The 24,684-nt window shown below is 40.6% G+C and overlaps 1 protein-coding gene across 2 annotated transcripts in view; it reads left to right on the forward strand.

Annotated features, from left to right (window-relative positions):
* The window catches only part of LOC147640319 (metal tolerance protein 4-like), an 88,972-nt gene extending 68,550 nt beyond the window's left edge, over window positions 1-20,422 (forward strand). Inside the window, exons 5-7 of one of the 2 annotated variants that reach the window (XM_086779184.1) lie at window positions 6,979-7,129; window positions 7,258-7,391; window positions 20,012-20,422. In XM_086779184.1, coding sequence (XP_086635310.1) covers window positions 6,979-7,129; window positions 7,258-7,391; window positions 20,012-20,170 — 444 coding nt within the window. In that variant the 3' untranslated portion in view covers window positions 20,171-20,422. The remainder of the gene's footprint in view (window positions 1-6,978; window positions 7,130-7,257; window positions 7,392-20,011) is intronic. The other variant, XM_086779191.1, reaches the window with a different exon arrangement.
* The last annotated feature ends 4,262 nt before the right edge of the window (window positions 20,423-24,684 follow it).

A 24,684-nucleotide genomic window follows, 5' to 3' on the forward strand; every position in this document is an offset into this window, starting at 1 on the left:
GATGTAGAGGCACAACCAGTCATCAAGGGATACAACCATTCGTCGAAGGGATGTGGTTATTCGATGAAGAGGTACATCCTTTGGTGAAGAGTCGCAACGAGTCGAGGGCAGGGGTTTCCTTGGCTGGTTACTCTTTGCATCTACAACAGGAATCAGCAATGAAGAGAGGATCTGATACATACATACGTCACAATCGTGACATTCCCTCCCATTTAAAATAAAACCCATGTGTCAAATGATAGACATCCGTTTGTCAAAGAACTCCTGAAGAAGATTAGGGTACTGCTGCATGTCTTCATCTGTTTGCCAAGTAGAATCAGACTCATCCAAATCCATCTACTTCACAAGAAATTCTGTTGTCAACTTTCTTCTTGTTTCCTTCTGTCGCACGTCAAGAATTACTTCTGGAACAAGGATAATATGGTCATCTTCAATTTTTGGTACATATGAAGATAAGTCTGGAATAGGCGAATCTCCTTGAACATACTGTTTGAGCCAAGAAATGTGAAAAGTCGGATGAACCTTCCCCCATGAAGGTGGAAGTTTCAACTTGTAACTGACAACTGAATTTTTCTTAAGAATCTTGAAAGGCCCATAGAAGCGAGGTCGCAACTTTGGAAAAACTGACTTCACTGTTTTGTAGTGGTGAGGTGCCACATACAACAAGACCAAATCTCCTTCTTGAAAATCTGCATGTCGACGATGCTTGTTGGCCTGTTTTTGATATTTTTGTTGCACATGGACCAATTTATCTCGAACTTGCACAAGCACATCTTGCATCTCTTGAACCAATTGATCTGCCAATGCCACTTTGTGTTGTAAAACAAAGTTTGTAGGCACAAGAGGAGTATGCCCATATGCGCTTGAAATGGAGTTAATCCAATTGCTGAATGATGGGAATTATTATAAGCAAATTCCACGAGTGGCAAATAATCTTCCCATGATGCCAAACGGGATTGAATGTAATGTCGAATCATTTCTTCCAAAATCTGATTGACTCTTTCAGTCTGTCCATCTGTTTGAGGATGATAGGCTGAACTGAACAACAAATTCGCGCTAAGAGATTTGAACAAAGACGTCCAAAAATGTCCAGTGAACTTTGGATCTCTGTCAGAGATGATGGTCTTCGGCAAACCATGCAATTCGAAGACATGTTGCATGAACAATGACGCCACATCTAGGGCTGAAGCAGCTTTCTTGCAAGGAATGAAATGCGCCATTTTGGAAAATCGATCAACCACCACAAGAATCTGAGCATTACCTTTGGATGAACGAGGCAAAGTGGTAATAAAATCCATACTGATTTGACACGAATGACAAGCTTTGACAAATTTGATAACATCTTGCTGCATCTGCTGAGGCCAGAAGTATGTAGTAGACAAAAGCCGATATGTCTTGTTGATACCAAGATGAGCAGCATAAGGAACTTCATGATGCTCTTGAATGAGAATCTTCCGCAATGAAGTATTGTGAGGCACACAAATGCGATCCGAAAAGAACAGCAACTCATCTATGATGGTGTAGGCTGCAAACATGTTCATTTCTGCAGGACTGGGATTAGAAGATTTGAGAGCACGGAACGCATCTCCAAAATCTCTATCAGTCAAATACTCATTTTTGAAACAAGCAGGGATTTCCATTTGCATATCTGTGATGGCAAAATTAGTGGCTCGAGGCATGCGGCTCAAAGCATCTGCAACCACATTCTGAAGACCAGGAACATACTGGATAGTCATGTGGAAATTAGCCAAGAATTCAACCCTTCGGCCTTGTCAAGAGTTCATAACAGGCTGAGTGAAAATGTACGTCAGAGATAGATGATCTGTACGTACAACTGAATTTGCTCCAAGAAGATAATGTCTCCAAGTCCGATAAGCATGCACGATTGCCAAAAACTCCTTATCATACACAGGATACCTGCTTTGAATGGCTGAAAACTTCCTGCTGTCAAAAGCAATGACACGATCATTCTGCATCAAAACTCCACCAGAAGCACGATCTGAGGCATCTGTCATTACATCAAAGGGCTGGGTGGGATCTACAATGGCCATGACCGAGGTTGTCGTCAAGGCATGCTTGAGATCATTGAAGGATTTCTCAGCTTCAGAAGACCACTGAAGTTTGTCCAGCTTTGTCAATTCTGTCAAAGGGGCAGCAATCTCTGAAAACCTATGCACCTTGTTGTGATAAAAGTTAGCAAGTCCCAAGAAAGATCGAACATCTGAAATGGTGAGAGGCAAAGGCCAATCCACAATCGCCTGAATCTTCTTAGGATCTACTGCAATCCCATTAGTAGAAATGATGTGACCAAGATAGTCCACATGGTTCTTGAAAAATTCGCTCTTCTTCTTGTTGATGTACAACACATTAGTGCGTAGTACTTCAAAGACAATCTGTAATTGCCCTTTGTGATTTATCGTAGATCGGCTAAAAACCAGAATATCATTGAGATAAACGATCACAAACTTGTCCAAGTACGGCCCAAAAATTTCATTCATCAGGGTCATGAAAGTGGCCGGGGGATTGGTTAACCCAAAAGGTATGACCAAGAATTTATAATGGCCATATTTTGTCCGAAAGGTTGTCTTGTACTCATCACCATTATGGATACGAATTTGATGATAGCCGGACTTCAAATCACCGGACTTCAAATCAATCTTGGAAAACACCTTTGCACCAAGCAGCTGGTCGAACAACTCATCAATGTGAGGCAAAGGGAATTTGTTCTTGATTGTCAGCTTGTGGAGAGCACGGTAATCAATGCAGAGCTGCATTGATCCATCCTACTTTTTGACAAGCAAAACCGGGGCTACGAAGGGACTTTTGCTGGGGCGGATGTGACCTTTGTCCAGCAACTCCTGTAATTGCCTTTGTATCTCCTAAGATTCAGAGTAAGAGACACGGTATGGAGCTCGGGTTGGAGGAGGTTGACCTGGGATATTTTGACGTGAATCTCAATGGTAAGCTTGGTGCGAGCATGGAACACTCGATTTTTTTGCAATGGCCATGCAACTTTGGTTGTCAACACCATTGGTGTGAGCATGGAACACTTGATTCTTTGCAATGGCCATACAACTTTGGTTGCCATGATGCAACGCCATTGGTTGATCTTGCACTCCTCTCATCTCCTCCAAGATCCATCTGAGCTACAATGCCTCACAAGCTTATGGCATCACCTACGCTACATGAAAAACTTTGTGGGTTTTTTTGTGACTCAGACTAAGCTGGTGATTCTGACACCAAATTCTCATTGATAGATTATTGCTTCATGCTTGGTTCACGATGTATTCCTTGGATTAGCAAAAAGCAGGCTATTGTGGCCCTCTCTTCAATGGAAGAGACCTAGTACAAGGTTGCATACTGAGCCTCTTGCCTTGTAATGGTTCTCTTGTGGCTGGTTGGAGAACCTGCTTAAGACACCAACAGCAAAGCTGATGTTTGGCGTGGTGTTACGCAAGAAAATGAGACTCTTCATAAGTCTTTTGTATCTACCATTGGTGAAGCATCCTCCATAGAAAGCTTTCCATAGGTGTCACAACTGCTTTGTTCTTAGCCATGCCAAATGCCTTTAGTATCTCCGCATCATACTTTTGCTGGGAGATGAAGATATTTCTTGACTCTTATCCGTTCAATGCCCAAGTAATAATATATATATATACCTAGATGAATCCAGGAACATGCCCAAATTCACCTTTTAGGAACGTGCATGTTATATACTCATGGTAGTCAACCCACAAGACTATATAACTATCAACTCCATTATGCATAGTATGGACTAGATACTACGGCATCCCCACTAACGTCATCAGTGCCCAATAGTGGGTGTAGAACTTTGTATCAAGATATGCTCTCACACACGCACTCCACACACACACACACACACACACCAGAGCATATATTCACACAAAGCCCTTCGTACTGAGTTTCTGTCAAACCTCCGGAGATGCAGGGCAGACTCGGCCATAATGAAGCCTAGCACTAAGGGAAGTAACAAATAGAAAGAATTAGTACAGCAAATAAGTAGTAATGCATGAGAAAGAGTTGTCATCTTAAACTCTCGGCTTAGCATCTCCTTGGTTTGAACAATCTTCTTCTCATAACTTCTTGTTATGATTAGATTATCCACATACAAGGTAACAACCATGTACTTGCCCTTATCAAGAAAACATACAAGTTTGCATCTGAAATGAGACGAATCAATTTGTAGGTACCAAGCTCGTGGAGCCTGTTTTAGGCCCATAAAGGGCCTTGTTGTAACTTCCATACTTTGCCTATCGGGGACAATGAATCCTAGGGACTGTTCCAGATATACTTTCTCCTGGAGGTCTTTGTTGAGGAAGGGTGATTTTACACCCTTGTGATACACATGCCTCTTTTCCTAGGCTGCCATTGCCAAAACTGTTTGAAAAGTGGTCATTCGATCTGTGCGAGTGAAGGTTTCAAACCTTGTGCAAGATTTTTGGCTTCAAGTTGGACCTTGTACTTCTCCAAGGTGCCTTTTCTGTACTTAGCCTTGTAGGTTGACTCGGTGTGACCTTGTGGAGGTCCCAAGTGCAGCTATGAAGTGTGGGTCCTCTTGTGCCTCATGAAAAAAAGTGGGCTCCTGCGCTAGAAGCACCGGAGCCATAAATGCATTGAACATTAGGTGCCACCTTATGAATGGTTGGTGGTGCTGCACCATCTAGAAGCTGCAAGTAATGCCTTATCCTTTCATGGCTTTGCATGCTCTTCCTCTTCTGATGCCACATCATGTGGGACTGTCTGCTGTCTGCGACACGGCAGAAGGGAGCTGGTCCCGTGGCTAGTGGTGGTGTGGTTACTTGGATTTGTTTTTTCCTGCTGCTAGGTGAAGGTGAGGAAGACTCTTCCTTCAGCTATTAGAATCCTATTGAAACTGGACATCTTTGCTCACTTGCACCTTCTTGGCCTCAAGATCGTAGAATTTTAGGCTTTTTGACTCCATATCATAACCCAGAAAAATGCCTCTCTCTTTGGATCCAACTTTTGCGTGCTTGCAGAAGGTACATGCATGTAGCAACCACAACCAAGAACTTTGAAATGAGAAACATAAGGCTTCTTACATGTGTAGGCTCCTTGTGGAGTCTTTGCCATCCACTTCTTTTGTTGTGCTCCCATTGAGGATGTAAAGTGTTATGTTCACTGCTTTGGCCCGAAAAGAATTTGGAAGACCCTTCCCTTTGAGCATACTTCAAGTCATCTCCACAATTGCTCGATTCTTGCACTTGGCAACACCATTTTGCTGTAAAGTATGATTCGTAGTAAGCTGTCGTTGGATCCCACGTTCCTTGCACAAAGGATCAAATGCGTTTGATTCATGCCTGTCATTCTTTAAACTTTTCAAATGCCTGTGAGTTCTCCTTGCAGAAATAAACCCAAATCTCCATGTAGTCACAGACAAGAAGTAGAAAGAACCTCCCAAAGCCATTGTTCGCACCTTCCCACAGAGGTCTGCATGTATGGACTATAGAGGAAATGTAGACTTACTATCAAACTCATGCAGGAAGGGTTGTCGATGCTACTTGGCTAGCATACAAGCTTCACAAATTTCTGGTATGTCAGCGACTTGAGGAGGATCCAACACCATCCCTTTCTTATGCATCTGCAAAAAGTTTAAATGTTTAGATGGCTAAATTGCTCATTCTACAACATGCTAGTTCGCATAGATACAAATATGCTGCTTCGCATACCTGTGGAGTCTTGCCGAGGGAGCTTAGATGGCTATCAGAACTAATAAGAGTGTGGTTGTAAGGTAATGAGGTAGACACATAATGATGACTAATGAACTATTTAGAAACGGGCCTTAGAGTGTATCCAAATAGGCCCCGAGATGTGGGGCGGCCATGACTAATCGCGTAAGTCTGCAGTCATGGTCACTGCCACAATCTATGGTGTAGACTTGGCCCATAAAGAACTACAAGATGTTGCTACCTCTCATGGCCATCCGGACTCATCTTGTGCATTGTTTGGGCTCTGCAATGTCAAGAGAGGGTGTCCAAGAGTAGAGTCTATCTACCCAATGCGTCCCATTTTTTGGCTAACGGTCCACACCTACCTCTAGCCTATCTGACAGTGTGCTAGACCTAACAATATCATCCAGCCGCTAAGGCCACTATCTGGTGTCTAAACCAGGCCTATGTGTCAAGTTGCTCAACCGTGGATTCTCCTCATAATGGGAGCCTTTCAATACATGAGCTAACTAAACCCATTTCAAAATAGAGTGAGGGTGGACATTGATATCTAATAGGGACGGTCAATGTTGAATTGAAGAAACTCCACTACTCTCCTTGAGATTTGTTTATTTAGTCGATGGTTTGAGTCTCTGTCAAGACTTGGTGCTGATGTATGTTGCTGCCTATAATAAATAAAGATACTTATTTTGGAGTGCGTGTGTGAGAGCATATCTTGATACAGAGTTCTACACCCACTATTGGGCACTGATGACGTTAGTGGGGATGTCGTAGTATCTAGTCCATACTATGCATAATGTAGTTGATAGTTATATAGTCTTGTGGGTTGACTACCATGAGTATTTAACATGCACGTTCCTAAAAGGTGAATTTAGGCATGTTCCTGGATTCATCTAGGTATATATACTTATTTTGGGTTTTTTTGTTTTTGGTTGGTGGGAGGGGGGGGTGGAATCTAATTCTGGCCCTTCATAGGGTGATGTTTTGCACAGTGTTCTTTGTAATTTACTCAATTGAGCATTCTCAATCAAGGAGGCATCCCATACAATCCTTTTAGGTGTTTAATTCTCCCAGATGACGACAGGGATAAAGACGCCATGATCCGCATGCAGGTTTCCACTGGAAAGTAATGCATTTATGGGTTATCAAGGTTTAAGATAAAGCAATCCTCTTTTATTTTCCCGTTAATTTTTTAATTGGAAATCACAGCGAAGAATTTTCTTTTTCCCCAGTATAATGGTATTCTGAAGATTTTCTTGTGTGTCTGCAGGATCATTCTTTTGATGTGCTGACAAATGTTGTAGGTTTGGCTGCTGCCATTATGGCCAACTGGTTATACTGGTGGATTGACCCTGTAGGAGCAATTATTCTAGCGATATACACTATCACAAATTGGTCAGGAACCGTTCTTGAAAATGCTGGTATGTGTATTTGTTAAGGTAGAGGAGAACCCTGTGCTGAAAAGCTTGGATACCCAGTCACATAAAAATATCCCAAGTTTTTATAAATATTGAGATAATTTATTTTCCCCATCTGTTTGTTGTGGCAGTTTCTCTAATTGGAAAAGGTGCACCCCCAGAGATGATACAAAAATTGACCTACATGGCTCTTTGTCACAGTGGTGAAATTCAGCGCATTGACACTGTGCGTGCTTACACTTTTGGGTCAACATATTTTGTTGAGGTTTGTATGAAAAACCTCATTCTATTCTGATATCTGATATCCGCTTCTAATTCAAATGAGCAAATGCACTGCCATGAGTTCTTCATAAAGACTCAAATGAGAACTTGCATTGGTTCTGTGAGAACTTACGATCTCATTAGCTGTCCCTTTTCATCGTGAGCACGTCCAAATATAATCAAAAGAATGTAAGGGAGACCACAAATTCGATCATCCTCCTCTAAACTGAGGAGCTTTGACTAGGATTGTGTTAAAATATGTGAGGACATTGTTAAAAGTATAAGCACTTCATGTTTTTGAAACAGGCTTCGTCCAGTCGTATGCCTTCTATAATAGTGCGCAAAGGGAAGCATGCCTATGGGACCCAACAGATATTGTGTGTATGCTTTTAGAATGAAGGAATGTGGTGCAGACGTTATTTTGTTAGCAGAGAATTGGGGACATGATGCCCTAATAATTCCCATCCACCACACATGTGCATAACAACAGTCATGTCTAGTAGTAGTGATGTATTCAACATGTTGTCTGCTGAGGACAAACTTGATGGGACTAACTATCCATTGTGGTCCTATATGATGACGCATGTACTGGTTGCTAAAGGCCTTTGGAATGTGGTCAGTGGTAGTGAAACTCGTTCTGTTTCACAACTACCAGTGCAACCAGGTGTTGCAGGTACATCTGAAGTAGAATCTGATACAGATGTGGCTCCTCCACATGTACTACCAATACCTCTCACTGCTTCACAAACGAGATGGGATGGAAGAGATGCACATGCACATGCATTGCTTGTACTTTATGTGAAGCGAAGCATTATTCCTTATATTCGGTCATGTAAGACTTCAAAACAGGCATGGGATGCACTTGCTGCATTATACCAGATGCGCAATGAAGCACGTGTTGCATATATGCGCAAACAGTTGAAGTCTGAGTACATGAATGAGGGAGACTCGATGGACAACTTCTTGACTAAGATCAAAGATTTTAAGGAGCAGCTCGCTAGTGTGGATGAGATATATCCTGATAGTACATTGGTGCCCACGGTTCTCAATGCATTGCCAGATTCTTATCAGAGTTTTGTCTCTATCCTTAGACTCATGATGAAGAGAAATCCAAATGCCCTTACATTTGATAAGCTGATTTCAGTACTCTTGCAAGTAGAGCAGTCTAGGCAAAACAAATCTGTTATATGGGTTGGTGACCAAGCTTTTGTTGCTAGTCAGAAAGGCAAAGGTAAAGCTTCTTCGCATGGTGGCTATAAGCCAAAATCAGAATTCTCACGAAAGGATGCAGATAAACCTAAAATGAAGGATAAGTGTCACTATTGCAGGAAACCAGGGCACTACATAAATGAGTGCAAGAAAAGGCTAGAGAAGGAGAAAAAGAAAGAATCAGGCGTGGCTTTGGTTGATGCATTTGCACCAAGTGCAGAGAAGAAGGAATCTGCAAGTTTTTCTCAAGATGATTGGGCATGGATTGTACATTGCAGTTATGACCCTTTTGTTCATGATGTATGCATGTCAGTGTGGCAGAATCGGATGCTTGGTACTTTGACAGTGGTGCTAGTAAGCACATTACTTCACAAAAAAATTTGCTCCCATCTTTGGAATGTGTCCCAAGTGCAGGAACCGTCACATGTGCAAATGGTTCCTCATATCCTATCAAAGTAGTTGGTAGAGTTGTGCTCACTGCTGCAAATGGGGGCGCATTTACTCTTTCTAAAGTTTTTTATGTGTTAGGCATTAAGAAGAACTTGTTGTCAGTTTCAGACCTTGTTTCATGGCCTATACACGATGGATGTATTTGAGAAGTTGCAGCATGATGCTTGCTCAGTCTCTACGACTCGTGCTATGTGATGCAGAATTATGGCATGCACGATTTGGCCATCTGAATTATGGCAGTTTGTTACACCTTCAAAGGCATGATATGGTGTCTGAGTTGCCAACTCCTGAGACACTTGCTAGACATATATGTGAGGGGTGTATTCTTGGTAAAATGCATCGGGCATCATTTCCAAAGGATGGATCTGTGAGAGCTGTTAAGAAATTATAGCTCATACATAGTGATGTATGTGGTCCTATGAGGACACCATCTATGGGGATATCTCTATTTTGTCACTTTTATTGATGATCACTCCAGATATAGCTGGGTGAATCCATTAAAGCAGAAGTTAGAGATTTTTATGTGCTTTAGGCACTTTGTATCCATGGCTGAAAATGCAGGTGAATGTAAAGTTGGCACCCTTCGTTCAAATCGAGGGGGGGAGTATATGTCTAAGGAATTTCATGCATATATGATTGAAAAAGGCATAAGGCAGCAATGTACAGTGTGGTAAGTAGAGATGTTGTTTTTGTCGAAAACTCAGCTCAGCCCATGCTTTCATGCAAAAAACAGCAGAATGTATGCACACAGGACATGTTTGATTCGCCCCTACCTTTGATTAATGGAGGGTAGCCATATGTAGAGCAATTGAATGCGCAACAAAGTGCTGAAATTCAGCCTTTGCAGGTGCAAAATCAGCCTACAAATCAGCCTTTTGATGAGGCAATTATTGAGGATGTAGTGAATGAGGAGAGTGCAGCCATAGAAGAATCTAGGCGTATGCCAAAATGGCTTGTGCAGACATTGAGGGATAGCAAGTTGGCAGCTCCTTTACCTAGCAGAACTCGTGCAGGTTCTCATCATGCAGATTATTCTCATGTAGATCATGTTCTCATTTCTACTTTATGTAATGAGGAGGAACCTGTTTCCTATGAGGAAGCACAAGATGATGATGATTAGATGCATGCCATGCAGGATGAGTATAACTCTATACTCAAGAACGACACCTAGTATTTGACAGATCTACCTCATGACAAGAAGGCCATTGGTACTAAGTGGGTTTACAAGTTAAAACGCAAAGCAGATGGTAGCGTTGATCACTACAAGGCCAGACTTGTTGCAAAGAGGTATGCCCAACAAAAGGGCATTGATTATGATGACTCACATCTCGTATAACTACCATTAGGTGTCTCATTGCTTTGGCAGCACATCATGGGTGGAATGTACATCAGTTGGACATTAAGATTGCATTTTTGAATGGTGATTTACATGAGGAGGTGTATGTATCGCAGCCTCTTGGGTTTTGTTGTGAAAGGAGAAGAGTCTAAAGTATGCAGGTTGAAAAAAGCTCTTTATGGCCTTAAGCAGGCTCCTAGAGCATGGTATGAGAAGATTCATGCATACTTGGTTAAAATTGATTTTTACAACAATCCAACAGAGAGTACTCTCTATGTGAAGAGGAGTAAAGACACATTTTTGGTTATCGTTCTATACGTTGATGACATGCTGCTCACGGGACCCGATATATAGATCAGATTTTAGCCTTCAAGGCTGATTTGCAGTCATCGTTTGAGATGTCAGATTTGGGATCCTTGCATTACTATTTGGGGATTTAGTTTACGCAGCGCAATGATGGCATTGTTATGTTGCAGTCTAAATATATACATAAACTATTCAAGAGGTTTAATCTTGAAGATTACAAACCTGTGGCTACACCTATGAAGATAGGTACTCACCTTAGTCTTCAAGATGCAGGAGACTCTTTTGATGCTAGTTTGTATCAGCAGGCTGTTGGATCCCTTCTTTATGTGTGCAACACGAGGCTAGATATACAATATGCGGGCTCACAGTTGAGCAGATTTATGCATAGCCCAGGTACGAAGCATTGTCAGGCTGTTAAGCGGGTTTTCCGCTATTTACAGGGCACTCAGTATTTTGGATTATTTTATCCAAAGGGGAGTGAGTCACAGCTGCATGCTTTTAGTGATTCAGATTGGGTTGGATGTTATGATATACAAGTGTCCACTAGTGGGTTTTGCTTTTACCTTGGTGATTCATGTATATCACGGCTCAGCAAGAAGCAGCCTATAGTGGCTACTTCCAGCTGTGAAGCTGAGTACAGGGCAACTTTTATAGCTACAGTTGAATGTGTGTGGCTTAGACGTCTTATGGCTGATTCGGATGTTGGATAGTCGTCTAGCACTATGATTTTCACTGACAGCCAGAGCGCATTAGCAGTTGCGAGAAACCCAGTGTTTCATGCTCACACTAAGCACATTGAGGTGCATTACCACTATGTCAGGGAAAGACTCTTTGCAGCAGAGAGCAGCTTGGTCTATGTGCCTACACATGACAACATGGTAGATTTATTCACGAAGGCTCTTCCTCGTGAAAAGCTCGAAGCTTTTCGTAAAGCTTTGGGCTTATTGCCTTTTCAGGATTGATCGGCCATACCCTGTACATGTTCACATCATCACTGAGGGGGGATTTGTAGCGTTATATGGTAGTGATGTGTGTGAACACACTTAGGACTATTGGGGCACTTTTTCCCTCACTAGGAGGTTTTTTTCCCTGTGCGTATGTATACCCTCTTATCTACTCATTTTGGGGTGTACTAGGTCCCCTAACCCACAAATTAGGCAACCTAATCTTAGGATTACTTAACCTAACCCTAGGGTTAGCCTAAGGTATGCAACAATTTGGTCCCATGCCTCATGAATGGATATAATGGTGTTTTCAGGTCAGGTTTGGAGGAGAGTTGGAAAATGGACTTTGTGCCTTGTACATAGATGTATGTACTACATCTATGTATAAGGCATGGTAGGAGAACTTGCCCCGTGTCTTGGCCAGCCTTTGAGTAGGTGGACTTCTCCTTTTGAGGGGAAAGGGGAAGGGGATAACATACTGCTATGTAGACATCTTGTAGCTATGTATGCTTTTGAACCCACATGTATTTGGCATATACACCTCTTATAATAATGATAACACCTTGCTCAAATGTGACCTATATAGCATGGCCACTCCTCTTGACCCCTTGGCCCCTCCTCTAATGTGCATGTTTCATTTTGTACATAAGAGAGAAAGAATTTATTAACTCTAACTAAAGACACACAATAAGTCTGTGAGACCAAAAAGTGCTACATAAGTTACATGTGTTAAACTGAAGACATGGCTGACTCAAATTGCACAAAGGCTGGTGTGTATCAAACAAATCACCCCTTGCTGTTCTTTGCATGCAAGACTGGGCTGAACTAAGTTTTCCACAAAAACATATCTGCTCACCAAAATCCACCTTGTGGCTGGATGTGGTAGAGCTATATCCCACTAAAATACATTTGATCACCATGTCATCAAGCGTACCGTGGTGTTCCTCAGGCACAATAACATAGCAAGACATCCGAACACATGCATGTGAGTCACAGAGAGTTTCTTGCCATTCCAAGCTTCATAAGGTGTTACTGGCAACAAGGCTTTGGTGAGGCATCTATTCACCACATAAGTGACGCACAAATTTGTATCCAACCAAAAACCACGAGGCAAATCTTGCCCTTCACCATGCAACATCCCATCTCCACAAGAGACCTATTCTTCCTCTGTGCCGCACCATTTTTTTGAGCTGTGTAGGACACCATACATTGATGTTTTATGCCTCTTTAAGACATGTATGTAGCAAATTTTTTTTGACATAAACTTTCCCCCCGCGCCTCCCTCCCCCCCCCCCCCCCCCTCCCCCACAACACCCGCGGTAGATCTATATGAAGGGTACCAACTTTACATGAAGACACATTTTCAGCCATGGAGAAAGTGTTTGAAGCACAAAAAAACATCCGACTTCTTCTTCAACGGATACACCTAAGCATGATTGGAGTAATCATTGATAAATGTCACAAATTATGTAACTATTTGGCCCTCCTAGCTCTTTTCACATGATGGAACATATGCCCGGACACATGGACAGATTGATGAAAGCATAGGAACAAGGTTCATGAAGTTGGCACAAGAAAAAGCACCTAGGAACATGACCATAGAAGGGCTCGGATTTTTGAAGATTTCATCAAGGACCAAGCCACTGAAGCCGAAGGAGTAAAAGCTGCTAAAGCTTATCTTTGAGCCAAAGGAGTCACTATTGCAAAAGGACCCCTTCCGCTTCTCGTGGAGGATATGGGGAGGTTATCGCTAGGCCTACTCTCTCGGATGCAACATCATCGGGCCAAGAAGGCAAAGAAGCCTTCTACAATCGGCAAAGTGGACTTCAAGCTAGGAGAAAAGAGTGTCAAGTTCAATGCCTTTTATGGAAAGTGAGACACCCAAAAAGCCTTATCCTTCATCAAATAGTTTGATGCCGCTTTTGGAGGTGAGGACTTCTCCGAAAAGTCCAAGCTTTGTATGGTTCATATGCATTTGAAGGATGCTGCCTTGAATTGGTGGCTAAAGGTGGTACAAGATGGGACCAAGCCAAAGTCGTGGACCGATGTCAAGACCATGTTTAACAAGAAGTTCCTACCCGCAAACTTTGAAGCAGATGTGCAGAAAGAATGGGATGAGGTAAAGAAAAAAGTCGGAGAGAATGTGGCAACTTACCGTAATAACTTTTCAGCCTTCTCATTAAAGTTTACTTCCTATACTCCCATTCCATCACTAATGGAAATGTCGAAGTTTATGAATGGATTGCAACCCAAGCTTATGCAAGCATTGTACATGGCATGATCAAAAACCTGGGAGGAAGCACAAAACAAAGCTCTACAAGCCGAGGCCCTACACATGCCTTCCTTGGATGGTGGGTAAAACGAAGGACAATCAAGATCCATCCCAAAAGAATAGGTTCAAAGCGGGATCTCAATCAAGGAACAAGCCACAAGAGAAGAAGGACAGGAGTGGGGATAAACCTCCACTTTTTTGAAAGAAGTTATCCCGCAAGCAACTTGAAGAGTATGTCAAGGAGGAAAGTGTTTCCAATATGGAAAGAAAGGACATATGGCTGTAAAATGTCCCGACATGTCAAACCAAGAAACCAAGCCGTCCCAAACCAATGCATTGCCTAAGGAACTTCAACACTAGGATGATACACCGCCAGAGAGAAGGCAACTTTTCAAGGCTTCAAGCAAAGTGGCTAACCAACCCGTACTTATCCATTTTGATAGTGGTGCTACCCACCACTATATCCATCCCCAAGTGGTTGAAGCAATGAACCTCCCTCCAAATAGGTTCGGAGCTCCTATTTCTGCAAGTGCCGCCTTCGAGGGGATGTCAGTTGAAGTGACTCCTATCTTGGGAAAACTTTGTTTACAGATTGGGGACTATATGGACCATGATAACTTTGTTGTTGGTAAAGTTGGACATTGTGATGTAATTTTGGGTATGCCCTGGCATAAGAAGATAGATCCGGCCATTGATTGGGTTGGAAACAAGATTAGGTTTCCTTTTAAAGACAAGAATGTAACTTTTGATGTAGGAATAGAGGGGAATTCTATTCCACTCATCAGTCATGTACGGGTTCCTAAAGTAATAAAGCAATCTATTTCCTCGTACTTGATATATGCCAGAGATCCAAAGGAATTTGAGACTGTCCCTACTCTTGATCATGAGAGGAAAGACTTATTAAAGAAATATGAAGATAGTTTTGTAGATACTTTTCCAGGATAGCTACCTCTAGAGAGACCGGAAGCTCATTAGATTGACATCATGCTAGGAACTTCACCTCCTAACCGACCTCCATATCGTGTGAATCAAGCACAACAGGAGGAGATTATGAAGCAAGTGAATGAGCTATTGGAGAAGGGTTTGATTAGACCCAATTCTTCACCCTTTTGTTCTCTCGTTTTATTGGTTTAGAAAAAGGATGGTTCTTGGCGTATGTATACTGACTATAGGGCTCTTAACAAGATCACCGTGAAGAACATGTGTCCTATGCCCAGGATTGATGACATCCTAGATAGATTGGATGGAGCCACCATCTTTAGCAGGATTGATTTGAAGAGTGGTTACCATCAAATCACGATTGTTCCAGAGGACATTCACAAGACCTCATTCAGGACTACATTTGGACTCCATGAATACTCATGGGTTGACTACCATGAGTATATAACATGCACGTTCCTAAAAGGTGAATTTGGGCATGTTCCTGGATTCATCTAGGTATATACATTTGGACTCCATGAATATTTGGTGATGCCTTTTGGTCTCACCAATGCCCCGGCTACCTTCAACCGAATGATGGAAATAATATTTCGATTGACCACTGAAAGTTTGCAGCTACTTTCTTTGATGACATTATTGTGCATTCTAAGAATGAGTAAGAGTATCGAAAGCACTTGGATATTGTGTTTCAGGAATTGTGGAAGCATAAGTTATATGTGAACGGCAAGAAGAGTGAGGTCTTTTTGTCAGAAATTTTGGGCCACATAGTGTCCATGGAAGGGATCACGATGGAACCAGACAAGGTCAAGGCTATTATGGAATGGCCAGAGTTGACTAGTGTGCATGCAACTCAAAGTTTCCTTGGCTTATGCTCTTACCATACAAAGTTCGTTAAGTGGTTTGCTGTGGTAGCTGGTCCATTACATGATTTGACAAAGAAAGTTGGGGATTTTGGTGGGCCAAAGCTGAAAAAGAATCCTTTGAAGCATTAAAATTTTATGCTAGCAAAGGACCAGTGTTGATTATTCCGGACTTATCAAAGCCTTTTATGGTAGAATCATGAATGTGATGCCTCAAGAGATTGCATTGGACCAGCCTTGAACCAAGAGGGCCATGCTGTGGTCTATGAGGTTTGAAGACTTCAAGGAGCCGAAAAGACCGCGCCTACATATGAGAAAGAATCAATGGCTATCATTCATGCATTGAAGATTTGGAAGCACTATCTTACGGGTGTTGAGTTCATCATCAAGACGGATCATCAAAGTCTTAGGTACTTCATGTCTCAACCTAAGATATCTGAAAAGGACATAAGATGAGCTGGTTATTTGGCCCAATTTTATTTTTAAATTATGCATACTCATGCTAAGGACAACAAAGTAGCAGATGCTTTATCTCAGACTCATGACTTATGCAATTTCTATGGAATATCATATGGATTTGACTACGACGAAGGATCTTTATGCTATAGATGAGGATTTCAAAGATACTTGGAACAGATGCAAAATGGAGACTTAGTGAGCTCTTATGTCATCAAGGAAGGGTTCCTTATGATGCAAACCCGGTTATGTCCGACTAAAGACTTGAGGCCAAAAGTAATGGAGGAATGCCATCCTCCACCTTATATGGGACATAGAGGCATTTTGACCACAACTCAAGCTTTGGAGAGTTATTTTTATTGGCCTAGCATGAAAAAGGACATTGAGCAATATGTTCGAGAATGTTTGGTTTGTTAGAAGGTCAAGTTTGATCGACAAAAACCCGCAGGATTGTTTCAACCCTTGCCAATTCCCAATGTTCCATGGGAGAGTATTGCTATGGATTTTATCTTTGGATTGCCGAAGTAAGGATTTGGGAATGAGGGAATATGGACTATTAGTGACAGATTCAATAAGCAAGCCCACTTTATCCCAATAAAGAAGACTATCCGCACAGAGTATATGGTAAGATTGTTTATTCAACAAATTTTCAAGAACCATGGACTACCTAAATCCATTGTGGGGGATAGAGCTCCTCAGACTACTAGTTTCTTTTGGAGAGCTCTTTTTGACAATCTGGGGACAAAGCTGAATTTCTCTTTGGCTTATCATCCTCAAACAGATGGACAAAGTGAGATTGCAAACCTCACTATTTTGGATATGCTAAAATGTTCATTCCTCGACAGGCAAAGCTCTCTTTGAGATTATCTATGGCAAACCATTGTTGTTGCCCGTTCTAAGAACCAAGAAAGAGATCTTCCATGCGGATGAGTTTGTTCGAGATTTGGACACATCTTTTGCAGAGGTTCGAAGGGCTATTGAGACATCTCAAGCCAAGCAAAAGAAAGCTACAAATAAACATAGAAGATCACTTTTGAACGAGGGGATTGGGTTTTGTTGAGATTCGAGAAAGCCAGACTCAGAAAGTCTAAGACGTACCATCAAGAACAAATACATCGGTTAAAGATAAGGCATAGCGATGTTGCCAGATGAGTAGATGGCACCACATATATGAGGAAAGACCAGATGCACAAGATCACCAGATGGGGCTAGTATCTGGAACATATATGAAACACTTGTATTCCGCAGTTGAGGACAACTGCGACATAAGAGGAAGGGAATGTAACTATTTGGTCCTCCTAGCTCTTTTCACATGATGGAACATATGCCCGGACACATGGACAGATTGATGAAAGCATGGGAATAGGGTTCATGAAGTTGGCACAAGAAAAAGCACCAGTTTTGGTCAAAAAACATGGAAAAGCAAAAAGTCAAACTTAGTTGACCACGAGTCAAGGGCACCATTGGAAAGAGGAGATTGAGCTGGATCAAAAAGCTAAAAGCCGCTTTTCCAAAAAGCAGCTTGAGGGCCAAAAAGCAAGGCCTTGAAGCTAGAAAAGCAATAATTCAAGAACTTTGGCAGAAGATAAGCAATATTTTATTATTATTAAATATAAAAGCAAAAAGACAAGCAATGCAAAAAGCTTGGGTAGAGCTTTTCTAGCAAAAAGCAGGGCTCTCTCCTAGTATAAAAAGAACCTTAAGCCTCTCTTTTCGGCATCAAGTGTGTGGAGAGCAAGGAAATCATCATCTTCATCATCTTTGTCTACCCGCCGCCACCATCGCCGTCAGACTGCCGACCAGCGCTGCCTTTGCTCCGCCCAGTTCCGCTGGCTGCAACGCCTCTACGTCGCTTGCTCCGCCTAGTTCCTCTGGTTGGGCTATTAAATTCTGCCTCTATGCCATCACCTGCGGTGCCTTGTGCCGACTCTACCTACTGTGCCGCCAGCAGCACCGCCTTGCGCCACCATCGCTGCCCCATGTTCTCTCCAGCTTTTTGGCAAGGATTTGATATTAGGCTCATAAATCCGCCATTTGGGATAAGAGTTCCACCGCCACCCTGGTGTTTGTTCTTTCAAGGAGCTTCTTGAGGATTTTCTACACTTTGGATATTGAGTTGTTTGTTGGACATCATTGAGATATGGGATTTGATTCAGATTCTGGATATTGGTGTCACCAGCCTGGACATTTCCCAGTATGAACGGGGTCTGGTGGACTCCAAGATGTCTAAATATTTGGAAAGTACAAGCTTTGGGAATGGGGGATTATCCTAGAATACAAAGGACCACACTCTTAAAATTTAGGAGAGTTACTATTTTTGGCCCGACTCCGATGGAAATTCTGTTCGCGTCATTACATCTGAAATTGAGCAGATACCAAGAGTTGGCAAAGTGCCTATGATAGAATGTCTACCAGTTGGGATATTTTTAGAGATAAAGTTTATGGAAGGACCCATCTCTTAGATTGGGACATGTGGCAAGAAAGTGGACCAAAGTGAGACAAGTGGCATGACACTTGTTAGAAAGTGGATCAAAGTGAGACAAGTGGCCTCACACTTGTTAGATTGGGACATGTGGCAAGAAAGTGGACCAAAGTGAGACAAGTGGCCTGACACTTGTTAGAAAGTGGATCAAAGTGAGACAAGTGGCCTCACACTTGTCACTTCAGCTATTGTGTGGCTCTCCACTTGTCATTGTAGCCTTCTCTTGCCATTTTAGCTCATGGGAGGCCCAAATCTATAAATTGGAGCCCTCTATCTTCATTTAGGGATCCATCAGTCTAGCCTAACCCCATCCAGTCCCATGGGTTAGTCAACCGCCCAACCTCTCTAGTGATGGGATCCAGTTTCCAGATGGAAGTCCTCTCTCCTCTATGATTGGGAGCATAAATATTGAGGATACCAATGCATATTGTCCTGCAGGATGATAATCCCATGTGCTATAGCAAGCATCACAACTTCATGACCAATAATGCAAGGCAAGATGGAGTGGGAAACTGAAATACATAACCCTTGGAGCCTGCAGCTCCAGACCAAAAAGTGTGACCAGTTAGAAGCTTGCCAGAATGATTGGATTGGCTGTCATCTAATTTGTGCTCCTACACGAGCAAAATGTCAATCGGGCCATCTATAACTGCAGGGTGGAGTTGGTTCCTCACGACCTCTCTCCAGCTGCAAGGAAAGACACCGCCTAACCCCTGTATATTCCATGAGACCATCTTCATGGATGAAGAGTGTGAGAGATGCGCCCAGCCCTTGTGGTCAACATTGATGCATCACCTCTCAAGGAGCTGGAATGCCTCGCAGCAGCAGAATATGTCTACATTCTCCAAGGGCTTGGATAGATCATTGGAACCAGCTGATCAGGGAAGTGGTTCCATAAGCACACCCCCCAAATATAGGGACTGGAAGGTGTTTTCACGCGACAGTGAAGCTTCTAAACTGAAGTATGCACAATGTTTTGTGAGGTGAGCACATGATTCAAACACAGCTGCATGGTCGCTCAACCCCATTTTTGCACTTGCATTTGATAGGGGAATAAAAGCCATGTTCTTTCCATTTAAAAAAATATACCGAGTCTTTTGATGACTCCGTATTATCTCATGGATAATGATGATCTATCTCAGACGCTTTTAAATCTTTTGTATTATACAGATTTGTGTGTTTTTTTGTGTATTGTGACTCTAATCAATAAGTCAATTTTTCATGTAAATTTATCCGATATTCAAAAAGGAGGATTGTCAAAAGTGTTTTTCTGGTTTAAGTACTATGGTATTTGATGCTTTCTGGTTTAAGTACTATGGTCTTTGATGCATTCTGCGTGAATCAGTAAGAAACTTGCACAATGCTTACAGGTGGATATAGAACTACCAGAGGAGATGCCTTTGAAAGAGGCTCATGATATCGGGCAGAGTCTACAAGATAAGTTTGAGCGCCTCCCGGAGGTTGAACGTGCGTTTGTCCACCTTGACCATGAGTGTAGTCATAAGCCTGAACATTCTTTGCAGCATTAAGCCCCTTCTTACCATTATGTTTGCAGCATACAACCATGTTAGCCACTTTATTAGATGTCAAGCTGCCAAGGAAGGGAATTTTGTGTATATCAACACTTGAGTTACCTCTAACCGTTTCATGTATCAGAGAACACAAGCGTGTTTTGAGTTCTAATTTGCATGCTTCAAGGGCACTTTATAATTAATGTCACAGGTATAAGGATCAAAGGAGCAATTTCATGTGGGTTCGTGTCTAATAATGTTTAATCACTTGGCATATGTGATGATTTTTGAACGAAGATGAATGTCGAAGGATCTTGTGCCTGGGCTTGGAATTTCAAAGCGAGCTGAACAATGGTTACAAAATTGGATGTTCATAATTATGAACACGTCTAGGCAGCTTGAATGTGAGAAGCTAACTCTGCATCAAGCTCATGAGCACGTGGTTGGCAGCATGTGTACTACATGCATTAGTAAGTCTTAAGCCTTCTTGTTGTTTGTTTGATCTTCTATAGCAACTTTGTGTTTGGCTTTGTCATCTACTAGTCGTGTGCTCATCTCCTTCATGAAAAGGCATTCTAGTGTGTAAAGAAAGTACAAGTAAAAGCTGGAATGTAAAGGGATCTAGTGCATGAATAAGGCTCAAATTAAATGAAAGCTTGGAGAAAGGGGTGCCTAAGGGCACCTTTCAGCAGCTGAAATTGGGCATTTGAGACCACCTCAAACAGAAATACAACTACCCTCCCAGCATCCATACCAAGGGTTATCTTGAACCAGCATAAATGCCCTCTTTCAAGTTGCCAAAGTGAATAGGAAGCATATGCATTTACTCTACATTTCACGAGAAATGAGTTAATTGTTTTTCTGTTTATAAAGTAGTCTTCTTTAAGCGTTTATCTAACATCTTTAAACTCCAATAGGGGAGGAGTTTGACATTCAACTTATGGTTTGATTTGATATGTTACTTGAACAGCAAAAGCTTCTTCATAAGGAATGTGTTGGGTTGCATGATGTATCATGACCTCCTAGAAGCTTTGGAATTTGTTTAAGCTTCATCTCAAGCTTTTCATCATGTATCTTGACACTTTGTTTCGAAACTTTGCAAAGTTCTCTAGCGAGGTTTAGGCTCAGATGCCTTGTGGATTAGCATAATGATAAGGCCTCTATATCTCTTCATTGGCTAATAATTGTATCCAAGTGTGTGAAGCCTTCTTTTTATGTGGATATGATTAATCTATTTGAGTTTTGCAAAGCAAGCAGGGCTATAAGGGCTGTTTTGTCAGAACATTGTTTTTCATTAAAACAGGGCAAGGATAGGGGGTGCTTCAAGTATTGGTTTTGATACAAGGTTTTGGTATAGCTGGTGTCAAAATCAGATGGAGAAGTTTTGAGGAAAATTGAGCAAAAGCTACTAGGATATGCTAAAATTTCAAAGGTTTGTTGACCACAGCAAATTTGATGCTTTTGAGTATCTTTAAGTTTTGCCACTTTCTAAAAACAGTGTGCATACATGTTTAACATGGCCTTAGTTTCCTAATCCATCTTTATTTAATTATTAATTATTTTGTTAAAGAATGTCTAGCTCATAAAGACCTATTTAATTCATGCTTGTATATCACTAGACTAAATTTGAGTGAGTTTGCTTATCACAAAGATAAAATGTGACAAATAACATACAGATATTATGTTACTATTTGACAAATAACATACATACTTTATGTTGCAATTTGAATATGAAATTTTGAAGTTTCTAAACAAAGAGATAAAGCTAGAAGTTACTAGTCTATAGCCTATATCCTTATCCACCATAGCTCAATCAAAAGCTGATGCTTTAGAACACAACAAAAGTATATGGTTTACAAAGCTACAAAATGCTAGTTCAAGTTGAGAATAATATTTTATGCTAATTGCTAAGTAAGCATGTATTTGTACATATTATTAATAAGTAATTCAAATTTTGTTAGAATTAAATGAATTTGGTTTTGCTCGATAGTCATTTTATTTTTTACAATTCATCATTTAAAATTTACAAGCTTATTCAATAAGCTAGGTTATATGCTAAAGATTTTTCTTCTACCTATGGTGAAGTCTATGATGAAATGTTTTCTCTATTGAAAAGCTAGATTTATCATATGGTCAATTGTTCATTAAATGATGTCCTAAAATTCTTTTTGAATAGACATTTATAAGAAGCAGTATATAAAGCATCTATCCTCCTCTATAAATATTTGGAGTTAATTTACGCATGAAAACGCTATCGTAGGTATGTGGAGTTTCTAAGATCTCTAAACATAATCTATAAAAGTTTCTTATGTGGAGATTTATCAAACTCTCTTGTACTTTTGGGAGTGATGGAAAAAATCAAGATTTTTTAATTACTAAATTTTTTTGGCTTAATTTCATATCATTAGGGTTGGGGATTGACTCAATTCTCCCTAATGTGAGTTTATCTCAACAACTAGAAGCACAGTTTACTTAATAGTGTTACAAGCTTCTAACTCTTCTTCTATACTTTGTACATCACCCAATTTCTTTCTATAGTTGTTTTGATTGTTTGTTTAGTCATTTGATTATTATACTAAGGTTGGCTATTTCCAAAATTCTATGTGTACAATGCTTTCATGAGCTTTTAGGTTAGACTCTCCTTATGATTAACTTTTTTGAAAGTAATATCTTCCACTAGGTCTTTAATGTTATCTATTGTTCTCTCTCCCTAAATTTATATTTGTTCTTAGGCTTAGATCATCTCTAGTGTTATTTGTTCTTCAATTACTCTAATCTTGCTTTCTTCTCCTTCTCATTGTCTTCTCGTGTAACTTATATTGTGCTCTCATTGTTCTCCTTGCCAATGGTAGTCATGCTTTGCTATCATTAATATCCCTAGGGGGACTCACTCTTAAGAAAACCCCCATATCATGTGTCTGTGGAGGGTACTAGAAAATAGGTATGTATACATGATTTTTGGAAATATACATATCATTTCTTGTATGCATACATTCTTTGAAATACATTAGAAACTAATAAATATGATACCTATTGTAAATGTAAATATGGCCTTGTTTAAAATAGGTCTCTTGTTAAACTCATGTGAGATCATACATTTTTGTCAATGAGGTTAATATCTAGCAACTAAATGGTAGTGGAATGTCATTGTTAATGATGATCACCCTTTATCCCATGTAAGTTTATAGAGTTATACCCCAAGCATTAAAATTCAATCTCACCTTTAGCATGTTGTTTACATGTTTAATGCCTTCCAAATTTACTCATGTAAACTATAGAGTTGGTAATAGAGATAACCTGACTTTTCTTTGATTCCCATAATGATAGACTCAACAAAGTTATAGCTTGCTTAATTAGTCTCTCTACATGATCTTTCTTCTTAGTTTTCTTTCTTGATGCCATGGGCTTAACTCCCATCATAACTACTAACTTGGATTCGCTCTTCTTACCTTACCATTTCTTCAATTTCAAAGCATCTTTTTAAGATTTTCATGAGTCCCTTAACATTTGTTTGTCTATTCATAGCATCCTTGTATCATCAACTACCAAAGGGTAAAATTTTCAATTTTGGGGCCACATATGTGATGCTCACAATATCATATATGTCCCAAAACTCGTATTGATCAAAGGCATTAGCATGTTGTGATACTATAACTTAAACATCTATTTTCCATGTATCTCTTATGCAAGCATTATCTCTAGGAAAATACAAAATGGTTTTTTTGTATTGTTTTTTAGAGATAGAATTTGACAGACTGCATGCCATTAGGCATGCGGGAGAAGGGGGCGGGTATTGAACCCTGGCCATCATGGTGTAGGGCAAGAGGCCTTACCACTAGGCTATCCACCTCATAAAATACAAAATGTTTAGAGTGTCAGGTGAGTATGATAAGAAATTCTTGGAAACCTTAGTACAACTCTCCAATCACACAAACCAAAGAAAATTCCTTAAGTTAATTCTCTTAGATGGAAGCATGATAAAGCAGAACTAAAAGAAATGTATCGAGCATGTGTGCTTGATACTTGAATTTTTTTTGGAAGAAAAAAATCAAGTAAAATAATGTAATTTTAGCTATGCCGCCTCTGAATATCAATGACCTAATAAATAATGCCTTATTATGTTTGAAGTTAGCCATTGCGCCTCTGAATATCAATGACCTAATAAATAATGCCTTATTATGTTTGATTTGAAGTTATCGCTAAATAAGAAACTTTGAGGAGAAGCTAATTTATAAAATCATAAGTTCAATGTAATGTAATAAAGGTAAAAATGAAAGTAGTTTTTATTACTGAAGTATTCATAATTACATCATTGAAAATTTTGACACCGTTTTAACCTTCATCTTGTGAAGATCCAATTTCAGAGTTTTCATTTTAGGTGGAGAAATATGTCTCCCTTTTCACATCTGCCACTTCCAACCTCTCCTCCATATAATCTATTACATATTAACCATGGACAACCAAGGCGCAAGGAGTTGGCAGACCTTGGATAAGTGAATCGTTGTATTCACTAGATGAATCCATGCAAACAG

This window comes from Cibotium barometz, chromosome 3, assembly GCF_041138505.1.
Source record: "Cibotium barometz isolate CiBa-2024 chromosome 3, ASM4113850v1, whole genome shotgun sequence".
Lineage (NCBI taxonomy): Eukaryota > Viridiplantae > Streptophyta > Polypodiopsida > Cyatheales > Cibotiaceae > Cibotium > Cibotium barometz.